The sequence below is a fragment of the Lissotriton helveticus genome, chromosome 5_1 (assembly GCF_964261635.1).
Source record: "Lissotriton helveticus chromosome 5_1, aLisHel1.1, whole genome shotgun sequence".
Classification (NCBI taxonomy): domain Eukaryota; kingdom Metazoa; phylum Chordata; class Amphibia; order Caudata; family Salamandridae; genus Lissotriton; species Lissotriton helveticus.
This window is the reverse complement of record NC_136065.1, coordinates 2,067,403,306-2,067,421,891: the sequence shown is the minus strand read 5'-3', so window position 1 is coordinate 2,067,421,891 and position 18,586 is coordinate 2,067,403,306. Positions and strand designations below refer to the sequence as shown.

Below are 18,586 nucleotides of genomic sequence, written 5' to 3'. Positions count from 1 at the left end.
GACACGTCTCCTGTTTAGTGGCAAAAGAAATGATGGCACGAGCAATGAACAACCACAGTAGTTAGGTTGGTTTGTAGGGGCCAACTACCACGTGTCAGAAGACTGGATGTGTTTGGATTGAATGGGTAATCAAAGGCAATGATAAACCATAAATATACTAGTCTTGGCTTAACATAAATGCAGACCATATAATAATTGAAAAGATTTTACGTCTCAAGATGCCTCAATAGTCTAGTTTTTAAAAGCAGTATCGCAGAACACTGTCTAGGCTGAGCTCTAAGTTCAAATTCAAGTTCAGGAATTTGTATAGCGCACTACTCACCCAGAGGGTCTCAAGGCGCTTGGGGGAGGGGGTGCATTATTTATCGAATAGCCAGGTTTTAAGTTCCTTCCTGAAGGAGATGTGGTTCTGGGTAAGGCGGAGGTGAGTGGGGAGAGAATTTCAGGTTTTGGCCGCCAAGTAGGAGAAGGATCTTCCTCCCATGGTGGATCTATGGATGCGTGGAACTGCGGCGAGATCCACCATGGGAGGAAGATCCTTCTCCTACTTGGATTTCCCACCTTGTGGTTGGAGAAACAGTTAGCTCTAAATTATTGGACCTTATTTAATCAAAGCACAGGGTCCCATAGATACACTCAAGGCACTGAGACTGTTGCTACACCCAAAGGCAGCCTGGGCCATCGCTACAGCTCTAGAAACAAACTAAGACACACTTTTTCAAAATAGGGTAACTACTACCTGGACTCCCTTCAAGTAATCTTAGTACAGTGAATGCAGGCTGCACGTGCGGGACTACTGTCAAGCACAGCCCAGTAGCTGCACACCGGTTACCTGGCACAAATGGGACTCTGCAGGGGCGGGAGGTAGACATTGACCTGGGATTAGTGGGCACTCATAGGTAAAGTGTGACTTACTATTTTGCCTGTAGTGACACTTTATTACGCACATTTGGGGAAATCTGACTCGGTGTGCAGTTTCGCTTCCCCTAGGTCTGCACAGTCCAGTGGGGTATAAAACTGGGGTGAAAAAGATACGTGCCGTTCATATTCACTGGTCACAAGACCACACTCGAACAACTTATGGGTCATCCAGAATTGTCATATTCCCCTGGCAGTCATGTCAGCAAACAATAGAGCTGAGACCCCAGGAGCACAAGTGACCTGTGACTCCTGGATGACACCATTTTAAACTGTCACAATATGCTGTGCAGGAGGGCTGGGCTCAGGGTTGTAAAGGTGATTTAGCACCCTAAGATTGGCATGGGGTGCTCAGCTTCTAGAACTTGATGAGGTCTCCCTTTTCTGGATGGACAAGGCCCACCAGGAGTTCTTAGCAGAACCCTTTACTGAGGATGAGGCGACGGAGGCCATTAACGTGCTAGATGGCTCCAAAGCACCAGGTTTGGATGGCTTCACTGGCTATTTTTATAAAAAAATATATAGGGAGCTCTTTGTGCCTCATCTCATTGATATGTATCAGGAGGCCACTGAGAAGGGGGTACTCCCGCCCAACCCGAGAGATGCTGTTATAATATTGTTGCCCAAACCTGGCAAAGATGTCTTGAAATGTAGTTCCTATCGGCACTGTCGCTCTTGAATATTGATCACAAGATCTTAGCTAAGATGCTGGCAACCAGGCTTGCATTAATAATTGAGAAACTGATCTCTCCTGCCGAATCGGGCTACATCCCCCACAAACTTACTGCCTTAAACATGCACATGCTATTCGCCACGTTGAACAGGATTTCGCCGTCCGTTCCTGCAGCGGCGGTCCTGCTCGACGCTGAAAAAGCATTTGATTAGCTTGAGTGGCCCTTTTTATATGCCACCATAAGAAGGTTGGGGGCGCAGGGAGCGGTTTTTGGCAGTGGTTAGGCTCCTGCATATCTTGCCCACGGCACATATTTGCTTGAACGGTACACTGACCAGGGATTTCCCCTTACTCTGTGTTTGCCGGGCCCTTTTTACTTACGCTCAATGCTAATGATATTATTCTCTACGTGCGGCATCCTGACGACAATCTCGCACTGTTGCTACAGGAAGTCACTAGGTACGGCACAGAGTCAGGACTTCATATAAACTGGGAGAAGTCTGCTGAAGTGCTTCAATTGACTGAGTTGCTCTGTGTTAGAACCGGGTATTACCCGCTGGTCTGGTGTGATGATTCGGTGAAGTACTTAGAAGTCCACATTCATAGGGACAGGGATCGTATCCTTCAGTTGAACTATGGCCTGGTAATCGAGAAGGTGGGACGTGACATTGACCGCTGGTTGCAGCTCCCGTTATCGATGGCGGGAAGGATAGCCATAATTAAAATGGTGGTCCTGCCACAATTCTTGTAACTCTTTTAAAATATTCTTATACCACTATACAATAGTTTTTTTACCAATCTGCCTACGTTGCTAACCCGTTTGGTATGGGGGTAAACGGCTCCCCGTTGGATGGGACACCCTGGGGTTGCCGTATGAGGGGGGTTCGGTGTGCCGAACCAACAGATTTATTATCTGGTTGCACAAGCGAGCTACATCCGACACTGGTACAATTTGAATGTTCGGTCCCATATAATAGACCAGAGGCTGACATGGTGCTCCCGGCTCCCCTCAATACACTGCTACTGCGTGGTTTCCCTAGGGATGCGGTTGACATTCAGACAGTATCCACTACCAGCTGGGCATGGCACAAGTTGATGCGTGTGACTGGTACATGGGTATTATATTCCCCGGCGCTGCCGTTGGCAGGAAACAGCTGGATCCCCATCCTGCAGGAGGGTCTGGTGAAGCGCACATTGTCCTAATTCCACCTGAACACATTTGGTGAACTATTCCCTGGGGGTCAAAATGTTTTCACGTACTGAGGATTCTCGATTCGGTGCAGCTACCACAATGGATCACTTTGTGCTGCTGAGAGTGCAGAAGGCATTAAGTGCCTGCCTGGACAGCAATCCTCCTGAACCTCCTGACTTCTCCATTCTGACAGGGGTTATAAAAGGCAGGGATGGGAGCCACTTGGTGGCACGGATGTACAGGGAAATAGTGGCACGGCTCCCGAGTCATGATACAGTTGTGCGGGTGGCATGGGAGCGGATTTGGGCTACCCTCTGTCAGATATACAGTGGGGGAGGTGTCGCGCACAAATACGCTGGGTGTCCCCAAACCATCAACACAAATTGCTGCATTTTAAGTTTCTATGGTGAGTGTATGTGGCCCCTAGTAAATGCATCGTATGGACCCCTCGCGCTTGGATGTGTGCCCAAGGTGCCGCTCTCCGTTGGCAGACTTTACACATATGACATGGACGTGTACTGGAATAGAGGATTATTGGAGATCGATATTCAGGGAGGTATCCAAGATGGTAGGGGTAGAGATTGCGCCATCCCCCTTATCGGCCCTGTTGGGGTACGTTCATGACCTTCCTATATCCCAGTGTTGATTTGTTGCCATAGTGCTGTTGATTGCTAAACGGGAACTGGCTCTCAAATGGGCCTGTAGCATGCCGTCCACACTCACTGAATGGATTCATGGCATGACAAATTGTAATACCACTAGCGATGACTATGCACAGTTGCAGCCACCGGCCTCTAGACCTGTAGAGATCTGGTAACCTTTCCAAATGTACTTGTTAAATGTGCAGGATGGTAACAGTGCCTGAATACAGGAGCCACTTGTATTCAATGTATCTGGGGACACCTAGGGACCACTCTGTATTAATTGAGCCGAATGTGTGTTGGTCACTGTGTTTGTGTATTAGCTTAATTCAAATGTAATGACTTGGTAAGGAGATATCCATGCTATTATATGGGGACCGGTGAGACCACATCTGCCATTTGTTTGTTATGTTGCATTGTAAGCTTTATTTTTCTGCCGTTGATATGAATGCTGTGCTGTTCAACTCTTTAATATTTTTGTTTCTTTCTCACGATGTTTTGTTGTTTTTACTTTGGAAAATTGAATAAATACATTTTAAAAAACTCTTCATTTTAATTTTTTCCCATTTCATCGTGTCTTATTTACAAGAAGTATGTCTTTTGCTCCCAGTAACCGGTAGACCCTGTGCCATATTTATAACTGAAAATAGTCGTTTTTTTACAAATTGAAGAAATGTAATGTGTTTTTTTTTTCTATGAAACATTCAGCATTAAACCGAATACCGTTTAATGTTTTATGAAGCATGTGTATTCGCTTAAATCTCCACCCATTTAAACAAATTTATTTTTCTGTTGTAAATATGGCACCATGTTGACAGGCCACTAGCAGCAAATGTGACACTTGGAAATGAGTGACAATGTTAATGAGTTTTATATAATCAACATAAACAAAATTAACTCTTCAGTTTAATTACCTCAATTCAGTCAATACAGTATGAATGAAAATACAGCCATGAGAAATTTAAAGTGCGGAAAAATGCTCCATATCCAACATTTTCCAGAACACTTTTTCTGCACTTTAAATTTCTCTCATGTGTGTTATACATGTAACGGCACCACATATGGCGAAAGGTATGTCCTGTGCCACAAGTACATAACAGCCTCTCAGTCAACCATACACATTTATCCAAAATATAAGCACACACGTTCATACATCCCCCAAAGACCACGCACTCCCTGATGTGGATAGTAGCCCTGTCATAGTGCCCCAGTAAAAGTATTTTGTGCAAACCATTGTTGATAACAATGGGACTAGTGCCGATGCCAACAATGAGAATAGCACTGATGATAACAATAGGACTAGTGCTGATGCCAACAATGAGAATAGCACTGATAAACATGGGAATAGTGCCCATGACAACAATGAGAATTGCACTGATGATACCAATGGGACTAGTGCTGATGTCAACAATGAGAATAGCACTGATGATAACAATGGTACTAGTGCCGAATCCAACAATGAGAATAGCGCTGATGATAACAATGGGACTAGTGCCCATGACAACAATGATAATAGCGCTGATGATACCAATGGCACTAGTGCCGATGCCAACAATGAGAATGGCACTGATGATAACAATGGGACTAGTGCCGATGCCAGCAATGAGAATAGCATTGATACCAATGGGACTAGTGCCGATGCCAACAATGAGAATAGCACTGATGATAACAAAGGTACTAGTGCCGATGCCAACAATGAGAATAGCACTGATGATAACAATGGTACTAGTACCTATGACAACAATGAGATTAGCACTAATGATAACAATGGGACTATAGCAGATGCCAACAATGAGAATAGCACTGATGATAACAATGGGACTAGTGCTGATGCAAACAATGAGAAAAGCACTGATAACCATGGGAATAGTCCCCATGACAACAATGAGAATAGCACTGATGGTATCAATGGGACTAGTGCTAATGTCACCAATGAGAATAGCAATTATGATAACAATGGGACTAGTGCTGATACCAACAATGAGAATAGAACTGATGATACCAATGGGACTAGTGCCGATGCCAACAATGAGAATAGCACTGATGATAACAATGGTACTATAGCCGATGCCAACAATGAGAATAGCACTGATTATGGGACTAATGCTGATGGCAACAATGAGAATACCACTGATAACCATGAGACTAGTGCCCATGACAACAATGAGAATAGCACTGATGATACCAATGGGACTAGTGTCGATGCCAGCAATGAGAAGAGCACTGATGATAACAATGGGACTAGTGCTGATGCCAACAATGAGAACAGCACTGATAACCATGGGAATAGTGCCCATGACAACAATGAGAATAGCACTGATGATACCAATGGGACTAGTGCTGATGCCAACAATGAGAATAGCACTGATGATAACAATGGGCTTTATTGTCTGTATTTTGCCTCTATATTTTGTTTTCTGTGTCCTGCCCCTGCCGCGTTTCCCGCCCTCTCCCCGTCGCTGCTCCCCTGCGGCCCCGCCCCTTTTGCTTTCTGTGTCAGTTCCCATTCGCCGCCCCGCTCCCGCCTCCCAGCTGCTCCTCCCTCCCACTTGGCCATTTATGGCGGAGTGCACGCGGTGGTGAGCAGTGACCCTTGACACTGTTGTGGGCCGGTAGCTCCACGCACCATGCACACTCCCCGTGAGTGAGCCCAGACTGCCCCCGCTCCTGCCGAGTCTCGCCGCTGCCCTGCAGCTGAGTTCCTGGTCCTTAGCCAGTTTGTATTGTGCCCTCTGTATTTTGCCGCGTTTCTATTGTCTGCATTTTGCCTCTGTATTTGCTGCTTTATTGTCTGTATTTTGCCTCTATATTTTGTTTTCTGTGTCCTGCCCCTGCCGCGTTTCCCGCCCTCTCCCCGCTCCCCGCCGCTGCTCCCCTGCAGCCCCGCCCCTTTTGCTTTCTGTGTCCCTTCCCATTCGCCGCCCCGCTCCCGCCTCTCAGCTGCTCCTCCCTCCCACTTGGCCATTTATGGTGGAGTGCACGCGGTGGTGAGCAGTGACCCTTGAACCTGTTGTGGGCCGGCGCTCCACGCACCGCGCACACTCGCCGTGAGTGAGCCCAGGCTGCCCCCGCTCCTGCCAAGTCTCGCCGCTGCCCTGCAGCTGAGTTCCTGGTCCTTAGCCAGTCGATATTTTGTTTTCTGTGTCCTGCACCTGCCGCGTTCCCCGCCCTCTCCCCACCACTGCTCCCCTGCGGCCCCGCCCCTTTTGCTTTCTGTGTCCCTTCCCATTCGCCATCCCCGCTCCCGCCTCCCAGCTGCTCCTCCCTCCAACTTCGCCATTTAAGGCGGAGTGCACGCGTACGCGCAACGGGCGCGCCGATTGTGCGCCGAAGGCGCGCCAAAGGCAAGCCCGTCTGCGCAAGTCCGCGCCTGGACCGCGCCCAGCGCCAGGACCCCTGGCCCCCACCGACGCCAGACCACACGATGGACCTACGACGCCACCACCCTCAACGCACTCAATGCCGGCCGAACCCCCGCCTGCTATCGAGCCACCTCGAGGCGCACCCACGGACCCTTCACCTTCCAAGCCTGCAAGTTCACCTGCCTCCAGACCTACACCGCACCCGCCAAGCCGAGCACCAGCAGCAACCACCTCAAGTGCATCCTGCTCACCACCCGCTCCGTCCACAAACACGCGATCGAACTCTGGAACCTGCTCGACACAACATCACCAGACGTCGCCTTCCTCACGGAAACCTGGATGAACGCCTCCTCAGCACCCGACATCACCATTGCCTTTCCGGACGGATACAAGATCACCCGGAGGGACTGCGTCAACCAGACTGGAGAGGCATCGCCATCGTACACAAGAACACCATCCGCATCACGACCAACTCTGACGACACCCTCACCACCGCCTAACACCTCCACTTCCAGATACACACCGACCCCAAAACGACCCTCAGAGGCACCCTCATCTAGAGACCGCCGGGACCACGCACACAATTCAGCGAAGACATCGCAGACTTCATCAGCCCGCACGCCCTCCCCTCCGCTGACTACATCCTCCTAGGGGACTTCCACTTCCACCTGGAGAACAACAACGACACCAACACCACCACCCTGCTGGACAACCTCGCCAAGCTCGGACTCAAGCGACTGGTGAACACCCCCACCCACTACGGCGGCCACACGCTTAACCACGTCTTCTCCTCCAGCAAGCACACTCCTTCAGCCACTCCACTGGGCTACACTGGACAGACCACAGCTGCGTCCACTTCAGCTTCAGAAGAACCACGACCCTCCACCACCCGCAACAGGTTCCTCATAGGAACTGGAACAAGATCACCGCCGAGCAGCTCATCACCTCCCTCCGCCAGAACACTCCCGCCAGCACAACGGACCCCAACGAAGCAGCTAACAACCTCACACAGTGGCTCACCAACTGCGCAGACAACCTCGCACCACGGAAGACCCCTCCCAGCAGACCCGGCAGCAAGAAAGCCTTCTGGTTCACCGACGAACTCAAGAACTCCAAGAAGAACTGCCGTACCCTCGAGAAAACCTGGAGTAACAACCAGACCACAGACAACATGACTGCCCTCAAGCACGCCACCCGCAAACACCACCAGCTGATCCGCACCACCAAGAAGACAGCATTCAAGGAACGACTGGACAACAACGCCCACAACAGCAAGGAACTCTTCAGCATCGTCAAAGAGCTCTCCAACCCCAGCGCCGTAAACAACGACATCACTCCCTCGCAAGACCTCTGCGACTCACTCGCCTCGTTCTTTCACAGCAAGATCGCCGACATACACAACAGCTTCGGTGCACAGACCACGCACCCAACCACCGAGCCAATGACCCCCACCACCACCCTCCGCGCCTGGACCCCAGTCAGCACCGAAGACACCACCCGCGTGATGAACACCATCCGCTCCGGATCACCAACCGACCCCTGCCCCCACCATGTCTTCAACAAAGCCGACTCCATCATCGCACCCCAACTCCGGGGCATCATCAACACCTCCTTCAACACCGCCACCTTCCCGGAGAGCTGGAAGCACGCTGAGATCAGCGCCCTCCTGAAGAAACCAACAGCGGACCCCACCGACCTCAAGTACTACCGTCCCATCTCGCTCCTCCCTTTTCCTGCCAAGGTCATCGAGAAGACCGTCAACAGACAGCTTGCCGCCTTCCTCGCAGTCCGGCTTCCGAGCCAACCACAGCACCGAGATCGCCCTCGGCGCAGCCACAGACGACATCAGATGCCTGCTCAACAACGGGGAAACAGCGGCCCTCATCCTCCTGGACCTCTCCGCAGCGTTCGACGCGGTCTGCCACCGCACCCTAGTGCAACGCCTCAACAACATCTGAATCCAAGAGAAGGCACTGGAGTGGATCATCTTGTTCCTCACTGGAAGAACCCAGAGAGTCCGCCTCCCCCGTTCAGATCCGAGGCCACCGACGTCATCTGCGGCGTACCACAAGGATCATCACTCAGCCCCACCCTCTTCAATGTCTACATGAGCCCCCTCGCAGCCATCACAGGCCAACACAACCTCAACATCATCTCCTACGCCGACAACACCCAGCTGATCCTCTTCCTCACAAACGACCCCGCCACCACCAGAACCAGCCTACACGAAGGGATGAAAGACGTCGCCGAGTAGATGAAGAACAGCCGCCTGCAACTCAACTCAGAGAAGACAGAAGTCCTCATCCTGGGATCATCGCCCTCCGCCTGGGACAACTCCTGGTGGCCCCCTGCCCTGGGCACCGCTCCCAAACCAACGGACCACGCACGTAACCTAGGCTTCATCCTGGACTCCTACCTCTCGATGACCAGACAAGTCAACGCCGTCTCGTCGTCATGCTTCAACACCCTGCGTATGCTCCGAAAGATATTCCGGTGGATCCCCACCGAAACCAGGAAGACGGTCACCCAGGCACTCATCACCAGCCGACTGGACTACGAAACACCCTCTACGCCGGAACCACAGCCAAACTTCAGAAAAGACTCCAACGCATCCAGAACGCCTCTGCACGACTCATCCTGGACATCCCCCGACACAGCCACATCTCCGGACACCTGAGAGACCTGCACTGGCTCCCCGTCAGCAAGAGGATCACGCTCAGACTCCTCACCCACGCACACAAGGCTCTCCACGACCTGGGCCCCAGGTACCTCAACAACCGCCTGACCTTCTACACTCCCACCCACCAGCTACGATCCACCAGCCTCGCCCTCGCCGCCGTTCCACGCATCCGCAGAGCCACCACCGGAGGAAGATCCTTCTCCTACCTGGCAGCCAAGACATGGAACTCCCTCCCCATCCACCTCCGGCTGACCCAGGACCATCTATCCTTCAGGAAGCAACTCAAGACCTGGCTCTTCGAGCAGTAGCAGACCCCTCCCCCCCAGAGCCTTGAGACCCCTCCGGGTGAGTAGCGCGCTATACAAATGCCATGATTGATTGATAGATGCCAACAATGAGAATAGTACTGATGATAACAATGGAACTAGTGCTGATGTCAACAAAGAGAATACCACTGATAACAATGGGACTAGTGTCGATGACAACAATGAGAATAGCACTGATGATACCAATGGGACTAGTGCTGATGCCAACAATGAGAATAGCACTGATAACCATGGGACTGGTGCCCATGACAACAATGAGAATAGCGCTGATGATACCAATTGGACAAGTGGCGATGCCAACAATGAGAATAGCGCTGATGATACCAATGGGACTAGTGCCAATGTCAACAATGAGAATAGCACTGATAACCATGGGACTAGTGCCCATGACAACAATGAGAATAGCGGTGATGATACCAATGGGACTAGTGCTGATGCCAACAATGAGAATAGCACTGATGATAACAATGGAACTAGTGCCGATGCCAACAATGAGAATAGCACTGATGATGACAATGGGACTAGTGCTGATGCCAACAATGAAAATAGCACTGATGATAACAATGGGACTAGTGCCTATGCCAACAATGAGACTAGCACTGATAACCATGGGACTAGGGCCCATGACAACAATGTGAATAGCGCTGATGATACCAATGGGACTAGTACCAATACCAACAATGAGAACAGCACTGATGATAACAACAGGACTAGTGTCGATGCCAACAATGAGAATAGCACTGATAACCATGGGACTAGTGCCCATGACAACAATGAGAATAGCGGTGATGATACCAATGGGACTAGTGCCAATGCCAACAATGAGAATATCACTGATAACCATGGGACTAGTGCCCATGACAACAATGTGAATAGCGCTGATGATACCAATGGGACTAGTACCGATGCCAACAATGAGAATAGCACTGATGATAACAATTGGACTAGTGTCGATGCCAACAATGAGAATAGCACTGATAACCATGGGACTAGTGCCCATGACAACAATGAGAATAGCGGTGATGATACCAATGGGACTAGTGCCAATGCCAACAATGAGAATAGCACTGGTGATACCCATGGGACCAGTGCCGATGCCAACAATGAGAATAGCACTGATGATACCAATGGGACTATTGCTCATGACAGCAATGAGAATAGCACTGATAACCATGGGACTAGTGCCCATGACAAGAATAGCACTGATGATAACAATGACTATAGCTCTGATGATAACAGTGGGACTAGTGTTAACGAGAACAGTGAGACTAGCGCTGATGATAACAATGAGACTAGTGCCGATGACAACAAAAGAATAGCGCTGATGATAACAGGACTAGTGCAGAAGGCAAAACTGCATGAGTAAGAGACTGTTACTCAGGGACCGCACTGCTCATTCATAGGAGACACTGGCCTGGACTCACATGCCTCTCACCAGTGTGCACACTGGTCATTAACCATATACCTCCAACAGATTCTACCACATTATTACAGGTTAATATGTTCCTTGTGAGGCCTCCTGACTCCTGCCATTGGTATTTAAGTTCTGCCACAATGTTGATTATAATTCCACAATTGAGCATTGTGCTTTTGGTAACACGAAGCCATCTCATGCTTTACCTGTACTTATTTGTTTTCGTGAGTAACGTTAAAAGAGCCAGTGTGCGCTGTGGAAAGGGCTTTTCGGTAACAACAAGCATTTGCAATGCAATAGGTCTCGTATTTACGTGAGTTTGACCTATTGGCATTGTAAATTACAATGACTTTTATTTATGTTTCAAAAACCAAAACATAAATAAAAGGCAATGTCATTTACAATAAAAATAGCTCAAACTCTCGCAAATGCGAGAACTATTGCATTGCAAATGCTTGTTTTAGCTGCGTTTATTCCGCTTCATTGGGTAGGTCCACTGACCCTTTCGCTCATTGTTTGCTTTCCAAATTCACTTTCCAGTAAGCCACGTTTCTCCGATCAGTTTTATCCACGCTGCATAGCAAAATAACAACACAATTTCTTAAAGTGTCATCATTCACTGACAGTGTGTTTGTTTATGACTCGAGTTCACTTAGTTTACATTGCGTGTAATGCAGCCTTCCTTCCCTATTTGAGAAAGCAAACTTGCGAGATATGTGCTTGCTTAAATGTATGTGTATGTGTGCTGTTAGCAATTCATAGGTTGCATGCCTCAATAACATGCCATACCGTACTCATACCTTAAAATACTATACAGTATATCATACCATAGAATAACAGACCACAACAAACAATAACATTACATACCATACTATACAATAACAGGCCATACAAACGATGAAATTCGATACCATATTACACCATACTGTACAATAACAGGCAATATATTATACCATACCATGATGTACAATGATAGTCTGTATCATAGTATACTATCTAATCTGACAACCTGGAGCTCTCGTCTGTCATCACCTCTACCCACTTCTGAACGCTAAAATCACCTTCACCATCACCGCCTTTTCCCTATACCCACCTCTGAACCCCTCCTATCCAGCCAGAAATAAAACCACAGAAACATAAAACAATAGGTGAAATAGTGTTTCAGTAACTCCTCACATCAAGAGCATCTTCAGTCAAGTTTCTCCAAGCAATCAAAACGTGCATCTCTAAATTATGTAAACTTTGGACAAATATTGTCAACAAAGAGGCCAGGGCACCAATAATCCTCCTCTCATGTCCAATATTGCCTATGTTATCCCAGAAAGAGTGTGTTTTCCTCTGAGCGTCTTAACGTGAATCCAAACACACTAACTATAAGTACACATTAATGTAGCTATGTCAGTATCAGAGCTACCAAAACAGGTCACTCCGATTTATAGTAGCAATAACTATGCCACAAGGATTACTTCACTATTGATACACAACTCTCCAAATGTCACTTGTAAATAAATCATCTTAATAGTCATGAGCTAGGCCTCCATGCCTTCTTTCACTTAAATGCTCACTATTTTGGCTCGAATGGTCCTCGCACGAGGCATATTTGCTAGTTTTGAGCATTTTATATAACATGCTGTTTATTTTTGCGAGTCTCCCACAGTACAACATTTTTGTCCTTTCATGCCTCCCATGCACTACTCATTTGTGACCTTCCACTCACTGTATTCATCTCTAGGGCAGAACTCATGAAATTCCATGGAGTTCCATAAAAACTCTACGAGATTCCGTAGAGTTTTGCCAATAGATGAAACAATTCATGTTGGGCTGCTCGCAGGGCGATTTAGCACTGTTAGCACATTCCACCACACATCACGCAGTGCGTGGCCAGTTGCTTTTGCTGCTTCTCGAGTAGAAAATATATTCAAGAACCAGCCCTCTGACTGTGACTGTTCACGACCGGCCACGTTGGAAAATCAAGCAGGAAGTCCGCCTAGCGGTAGGGGATGCCAAATCTAGCATGCCAGCTACCATTCTGAGGCCCGTTTTGTTCTCATTGTCATCATGTTGCTTAAACCGGAAAAAAACTACTCAGCGATTGGCAGAATTTGGCGCGAACTATCCCCCAGATTCATCATTGTCCAGTTTTGCGAGTCCTTAATAGCGATTATTAAGGAATCGCTATTAAAGACTCGTAAAGCGGGATTCATGTAGAAATCGCAATTTTATTTGCGATTTCTACAGCTTCCTTATTTGCGATTAGCAAATTTCTAATCGCAAATAAGGAATGACTCCCAATTTATTCCTATGGGCCTAAAGGCGCATAGGAATGAATGGGGAGTCATTCCTTATTTGGGATTAGCAATTTGCTAATTGCAAATAAGGATGCAATTTCAAGGGTGCCAGGGGTGTCCAAAGGACACCCTGTAGCACCCCTGAAATGGAAATGTAGACTGATGTTGCGCACACACATGTCCAAAGGACATGTGTGTGTATAACATACAACTTAGAAAAATGCACTAAAGTGCATTTTTCTAAGTTTTCGCTATTTACCACGAAGTCAGACTTCGCGGTAAATAGCGGCCAAAAATAGCGATTTCGCAATTTTTAAAAGGTTCATGAATAGCATTTAAGGAATCTCAAATTGAGATTCCTTAAATGCGATCGCAATTTGATAAATCGCAATTATTTGCGATTTTTCAAATTGCGAGTTCAGGAACAATTGATGAATCTCAAATGCGATTTTTGCGGGCGCAAACGGCCGAATTTTGCGATTCGCACCGTTTGCGCTCGCAAAAATGATTGATGAATCTACCTGTATGTTACAAGAGTAAAACATTAGGCGGGAACTCGGTCTCACAAGAGTAAAACAGATTTGCTAAACTTCTCCAACTCCGCCAGCAGAAGCAGAATTAAACATTCTGAATGGGCTTATCCATTTGTAAGCTTCTTACACAAACATTCTTTCTGGTGTTTGTAAAAAATATCGCAATCAGCTCTTCCATCGGTGCCCATCACTAACATCTCATATCTGAGCTTCGCCAACACACCTCATTCATTCTGCACATTTCAATATACCTATCTTCTGTGAGCATCTCGAATGTGTCTCATACACCAAGCTTTTTAAAAAAAAATTTAAGCATCTCTCTTTCAGGCAAACACTGTGCATCTAATTTCTCATAGAGCTTCTCATGCTTTTGTGCAAGATATGCAGTTTCAGAGCACTCTATGTTCATATGCTCCATCTGCAATAATTCTTCCGATAGAATAGACAACAAAAGTATTTTTTTTGTTTTTTATAGTTTGCGATGCATTTAGTGCTACTCCGCCCTCCGGACACAGGAATGCAGGTGATAAACTTCCAGTATTTGAGAAACTATTTTCACCCTCCAGAGTGTGCCTTGCTACACCAGGAGCATTCAAAAAGGGATCCGAATGACACACAAACACACCCAGAATCCTGTGTCATGCATGTCACATGCTCACTGTATCACAGACAGACACGCAAACACATACTAAACAGGCACATGGGACAGATTCTGTGTCTCATCGTTCCCAATTATCCTTAAAAATGTGTACAGTTTTTAGCCTGATGGCAGTGTGACCCAAAATGAGGAGTACAGCTATGAAAGATTATGTCTCAAAACCCTGAGTTCAATTTCTATATATTTTTAGCACAATTTGAATCACTGAGCAGGACCAGCTTTACTCCACTCTTGAGTAACCAGTGTATTCTACATCCCCAAGTCCACAGAACGAGCTCCAGCTCACCTGAACTATTACCTGCTGGTAAGTCTTCAGAGTTCCTGGGCGGGAGGAAACGCAGCACTACCAGCTGGGAGAGTTCCTTACTCAGTCAGACCAGCAACTTACAGCCAGTGAGTGAATCAAGATGCTCGCAAAAGAGGGCAGCTGCTACTACTGCTACTAAGTGTTCTATAATGCTGAGTCTAGCTTAAAACGTTAATACTTTCTTGCCTGATCTGTTTGGATACTTTTTTGGTCGATTGTGACAATGCACTCCCTTTCTCAGCCATCACATCATCTGTGCACTTTCCCTTTTTATACGGCATACTGAACAATTTTGTAGGGCTGTACTTGTATTACTCTGACCAAAATCAAAAGCCTTAGAATGTCACATGATGTTCCCCAACAAATTTATTTTTGTCACACTGCACTGCACACTGCACCTTTAGAGACCTGCTTGACCCCACTGCAGGTCAGCTTCAACAAAAGGAGATCTTTCAAGTAGGTTCCTCTGCCGCCATAAAATACGTGCTACAGTGCCATATGTATTGTTGAAACATTTTAGTAATTTAAGTCACTGACTAGAATGCTTTTCTTGCTGTGGAAACCTGAAAGGGTCACACACAACTGCTGGTTAGACCTAAGAAGCTTTTGAATACACTTGCATCACTTCCCTTGACTGTCACACTGCACTGGAAGTTGATCCTTATGCTGGAGGCAGGATATGCCCCTAATACCCCAGGTGTTGTTTATACGTGAGGGTGTACGCAGGCACAAAAGATACTGGATGCAACATTTAAGCTGCAGTTAATTGTTCTGTGTGTCCCTAAATTGCAAACACTTGAAACATACGTTTTCCTTTTTCCCCTTTCCCCAGAATGAACATCCATAAATTCTTTGCAAAGAAACTGCCAAGTGAAGAGAACCTATAATCAAAAAATTCATAAACTTATACGATACAGCGCAATGACGTGCCAGAGCTGTAGCCGTAAATTCAATATAGTGTTGGCGGAAGCAGATTTAGAAATATGAAGGGATTGCGCCCCAGGAACATTTTGTGGAGTTGTCACTGCCTCAAACAAATCAAGAAACAGTTCTTCTGCAACAAACAGTGTTCTGGATAGCGAGGGAACACTTGGAAGCACAGTGGCACTAAACTAACCTCATGAGAGCACAGTGTCCATTCAAATCCTTGTAACAAAGTCACAAACTAAGAAAAAGTGCTTCTGCTATTTTCAGGAAATATGTTTGCAGAATTTTCCTTGACTGTATTACAGCAACTGAGTGGCAGAAGTCATTGAAATTAACTGAGGTTTCCAAGAACACAGAGGAAGTATTTTGTAGTACTGATTATACAAACTGGAAGAAGGCAATAGAAAGGTTAAAAAAAAAACCTGAATAATTATGCTTGGCAATATGCACTGAGTCAATTGGTACAGTATAGAGAAGGCCACCCAATCAATCCAGGGTTATCACAGCAAGTCCAACAGCAAAAGCCTTACTTTGTCTTAATAAAATTATTTATACCATAGCTCTCCTGGCAAAACAGGGCCTTGAACATAGTGGTCCTGATGATGGCAATGGGAATTTCCATCAATTTCTTATTTTTTTTTTCTTCTTTTCAGCCAGATCGTTTTCTATAAGTATTTTGCAGATGTTATTCATCATGGCTTCCTGATGAAAGCTGTAGAGCCAAAACGAGCGTTGGTCACCATTGGTCAAACTCTATTAGCCATGTTGTAGTTGCACTTGTTTCTATCTAATCAGCTGAATTGAACTGATATTATCAATCTGAATGGAGTTATGTCATTTGGAGAACTCCAGGAATGATATGAGGTAGACCCCAGGACATTCTTTAAGTATGCACAAATCAGGGAGACAATTAAACTAGTTGTATCGCAGCTTATTAGTTTGGATCGAATCCCGCTGTTAGAATGTCCGGTGTACAGGGAGCCCTGTGTCAATGATTTGTACTCAATGTTAATGAGTGCTAACCCAGATGACATAGCCAGGTTAGAAAGTGCTTGGGTGGACAAGCTGGAGAATCAGGATGTCGCTCTACGTAGATCTTTAAAGTGGTCTAAAATAGTATTTTTATCTGCTAATCTCAAAGCCCAACACTTTAAAACAGTGTTTAGATTATATTTTACACCTGCAAAATTGTTTGCTTGGGGGAAAAGGGAAAAAACAACTATTGTCCAAGGTGTGGACAGGGCCCTGCAGATATGGTCCACATGTTTTCTGATTATAGTAAATTGATTATATTGAAACAGGGGATTGAAACTTTCTTGCATCAAAATGCAGGGCGGGCGGTCCCATTAACTCCAACTATGATGTTACTTGGCTGTGATGAGACCTTACAGCTAAAGCTGACCCAAGTATATTTTTGCTTCATGGTTACAGCAATTTTTGGTATAATGATTACTTCAAAATGGAAGGATGTAAACTCTCCTACATGTCAGGTGTGGTATGTTAGACTCTTTCATGTGTTCTATTTGGAGATGGCATTGTATAAATGTAAAGGCAGGAGAGCAAAGAAAAGGGGTCATCAAGTATGGGGGCCCTTGATGGAGCAATAGGGGATATAGGAACATCGAACTAATTTGTTTGGGTGAAATGTGTCTCCTTCAATGATTCTGTGTCCTTTAGCTCTTTTTCTTTAAATGTTTTCTTTTTCTTTAAATATTTTCATTCCCCTTTCTCTCTGTTTTTTCTTTTTTTTCTGCCTCCCCTTCTTGTTGATATAGGTAGGGTAAAATACTAGGAAGCATTTTATGGTTGGAATAATATCATTACCATGTACATTTGAAATAACTTTGTATTGTATTTGGACATTATGTTTTTGATTTCTGAATTAATTCAAATTACTGCTTTTCTGAAAAAAAAAAAAGAAGCTTTGTTAAACGATAGTAATGATGATGATACAGCACCATGCACACAGGAGCCGTTGCATAATGCAGGAATAAATATATCATCAGTCAAATCTTGTCCATTTAAACCAACATCAACGTTCATAACAGTGAAACCTCAAGAGGCTATTGACATTTTTCACAACGATGCCGTGGATGAAATTAAAACACTGCAGTCTAGAACACAACGAAAGGCGGCTAAAATCAAATATTGTGACAAAAAATATCAAGAACTGATTAAGAAATTGCAAAGACAGAGTGATGTGATTATCAACAAATCCGACAAAGGAGGTAACATTGTAATATGGCCGAAGGAGGAGCATCTTGTGGAAGCACATAAACACCTAGATAACACAGCATGCAATAAAAAGTCGAACCCAAACCAATTTAAATTGGTGAAAGAAACCTTCAAACAACACTTGATGAAATTGAAAGAAGATGGGCTCATCTATAATGACAAATTTCTGTTTATAAGTACTGAGTTCCCAATAAATCATGTCATGTATTTTAGTCCTAAAATTCAGAAAAGGGTTTCTTCGATTCCAGGCAGGCCCATCATTTCAGCTATAGGCAAACTACTAGAAAACGTTTCTCAATATGTTGACTTTTATTTACAAGATTTCGTTACAGCATTGCCATCCTACATTAGGAATACCAATGATTTCTTGAACAAAATGAGAAATGTACCCTTGTGGACAATTTTATTTTAATCACGTTAGACATTAGTGCC

The 18,586-nt window shown here is 45.9% G+C and overlaps 1 protein-coding gene across 1 annotated transcript in view; it reads left to right on the top strand.

Annotated features, from left to right (window-relative positions):
* Nucleotides 1-18,384, top strand: part of LOC144753984 (uncharacterized) — a 73,160-nt gene extending 54,776 nt beyond the window's left edge. The window contains exons 3-4 of the mRNA XM_078641506.1: nt 14,948-15,131; nt 15,825-18,384. Coding sequence (XP_078497632.1) covers nt 14,948-15,131; nt 15,825-15,879 — 239 coding nt within the window. The 3' untranslated portion in view covers nt 15,880-18,384. The remainder of the gene's footprint in view (nt 1-14,947; nt 15,132-15,824) is intronic.
* Nucleotides 18,385-18,586: the final 202 nt, after the last annotated feature.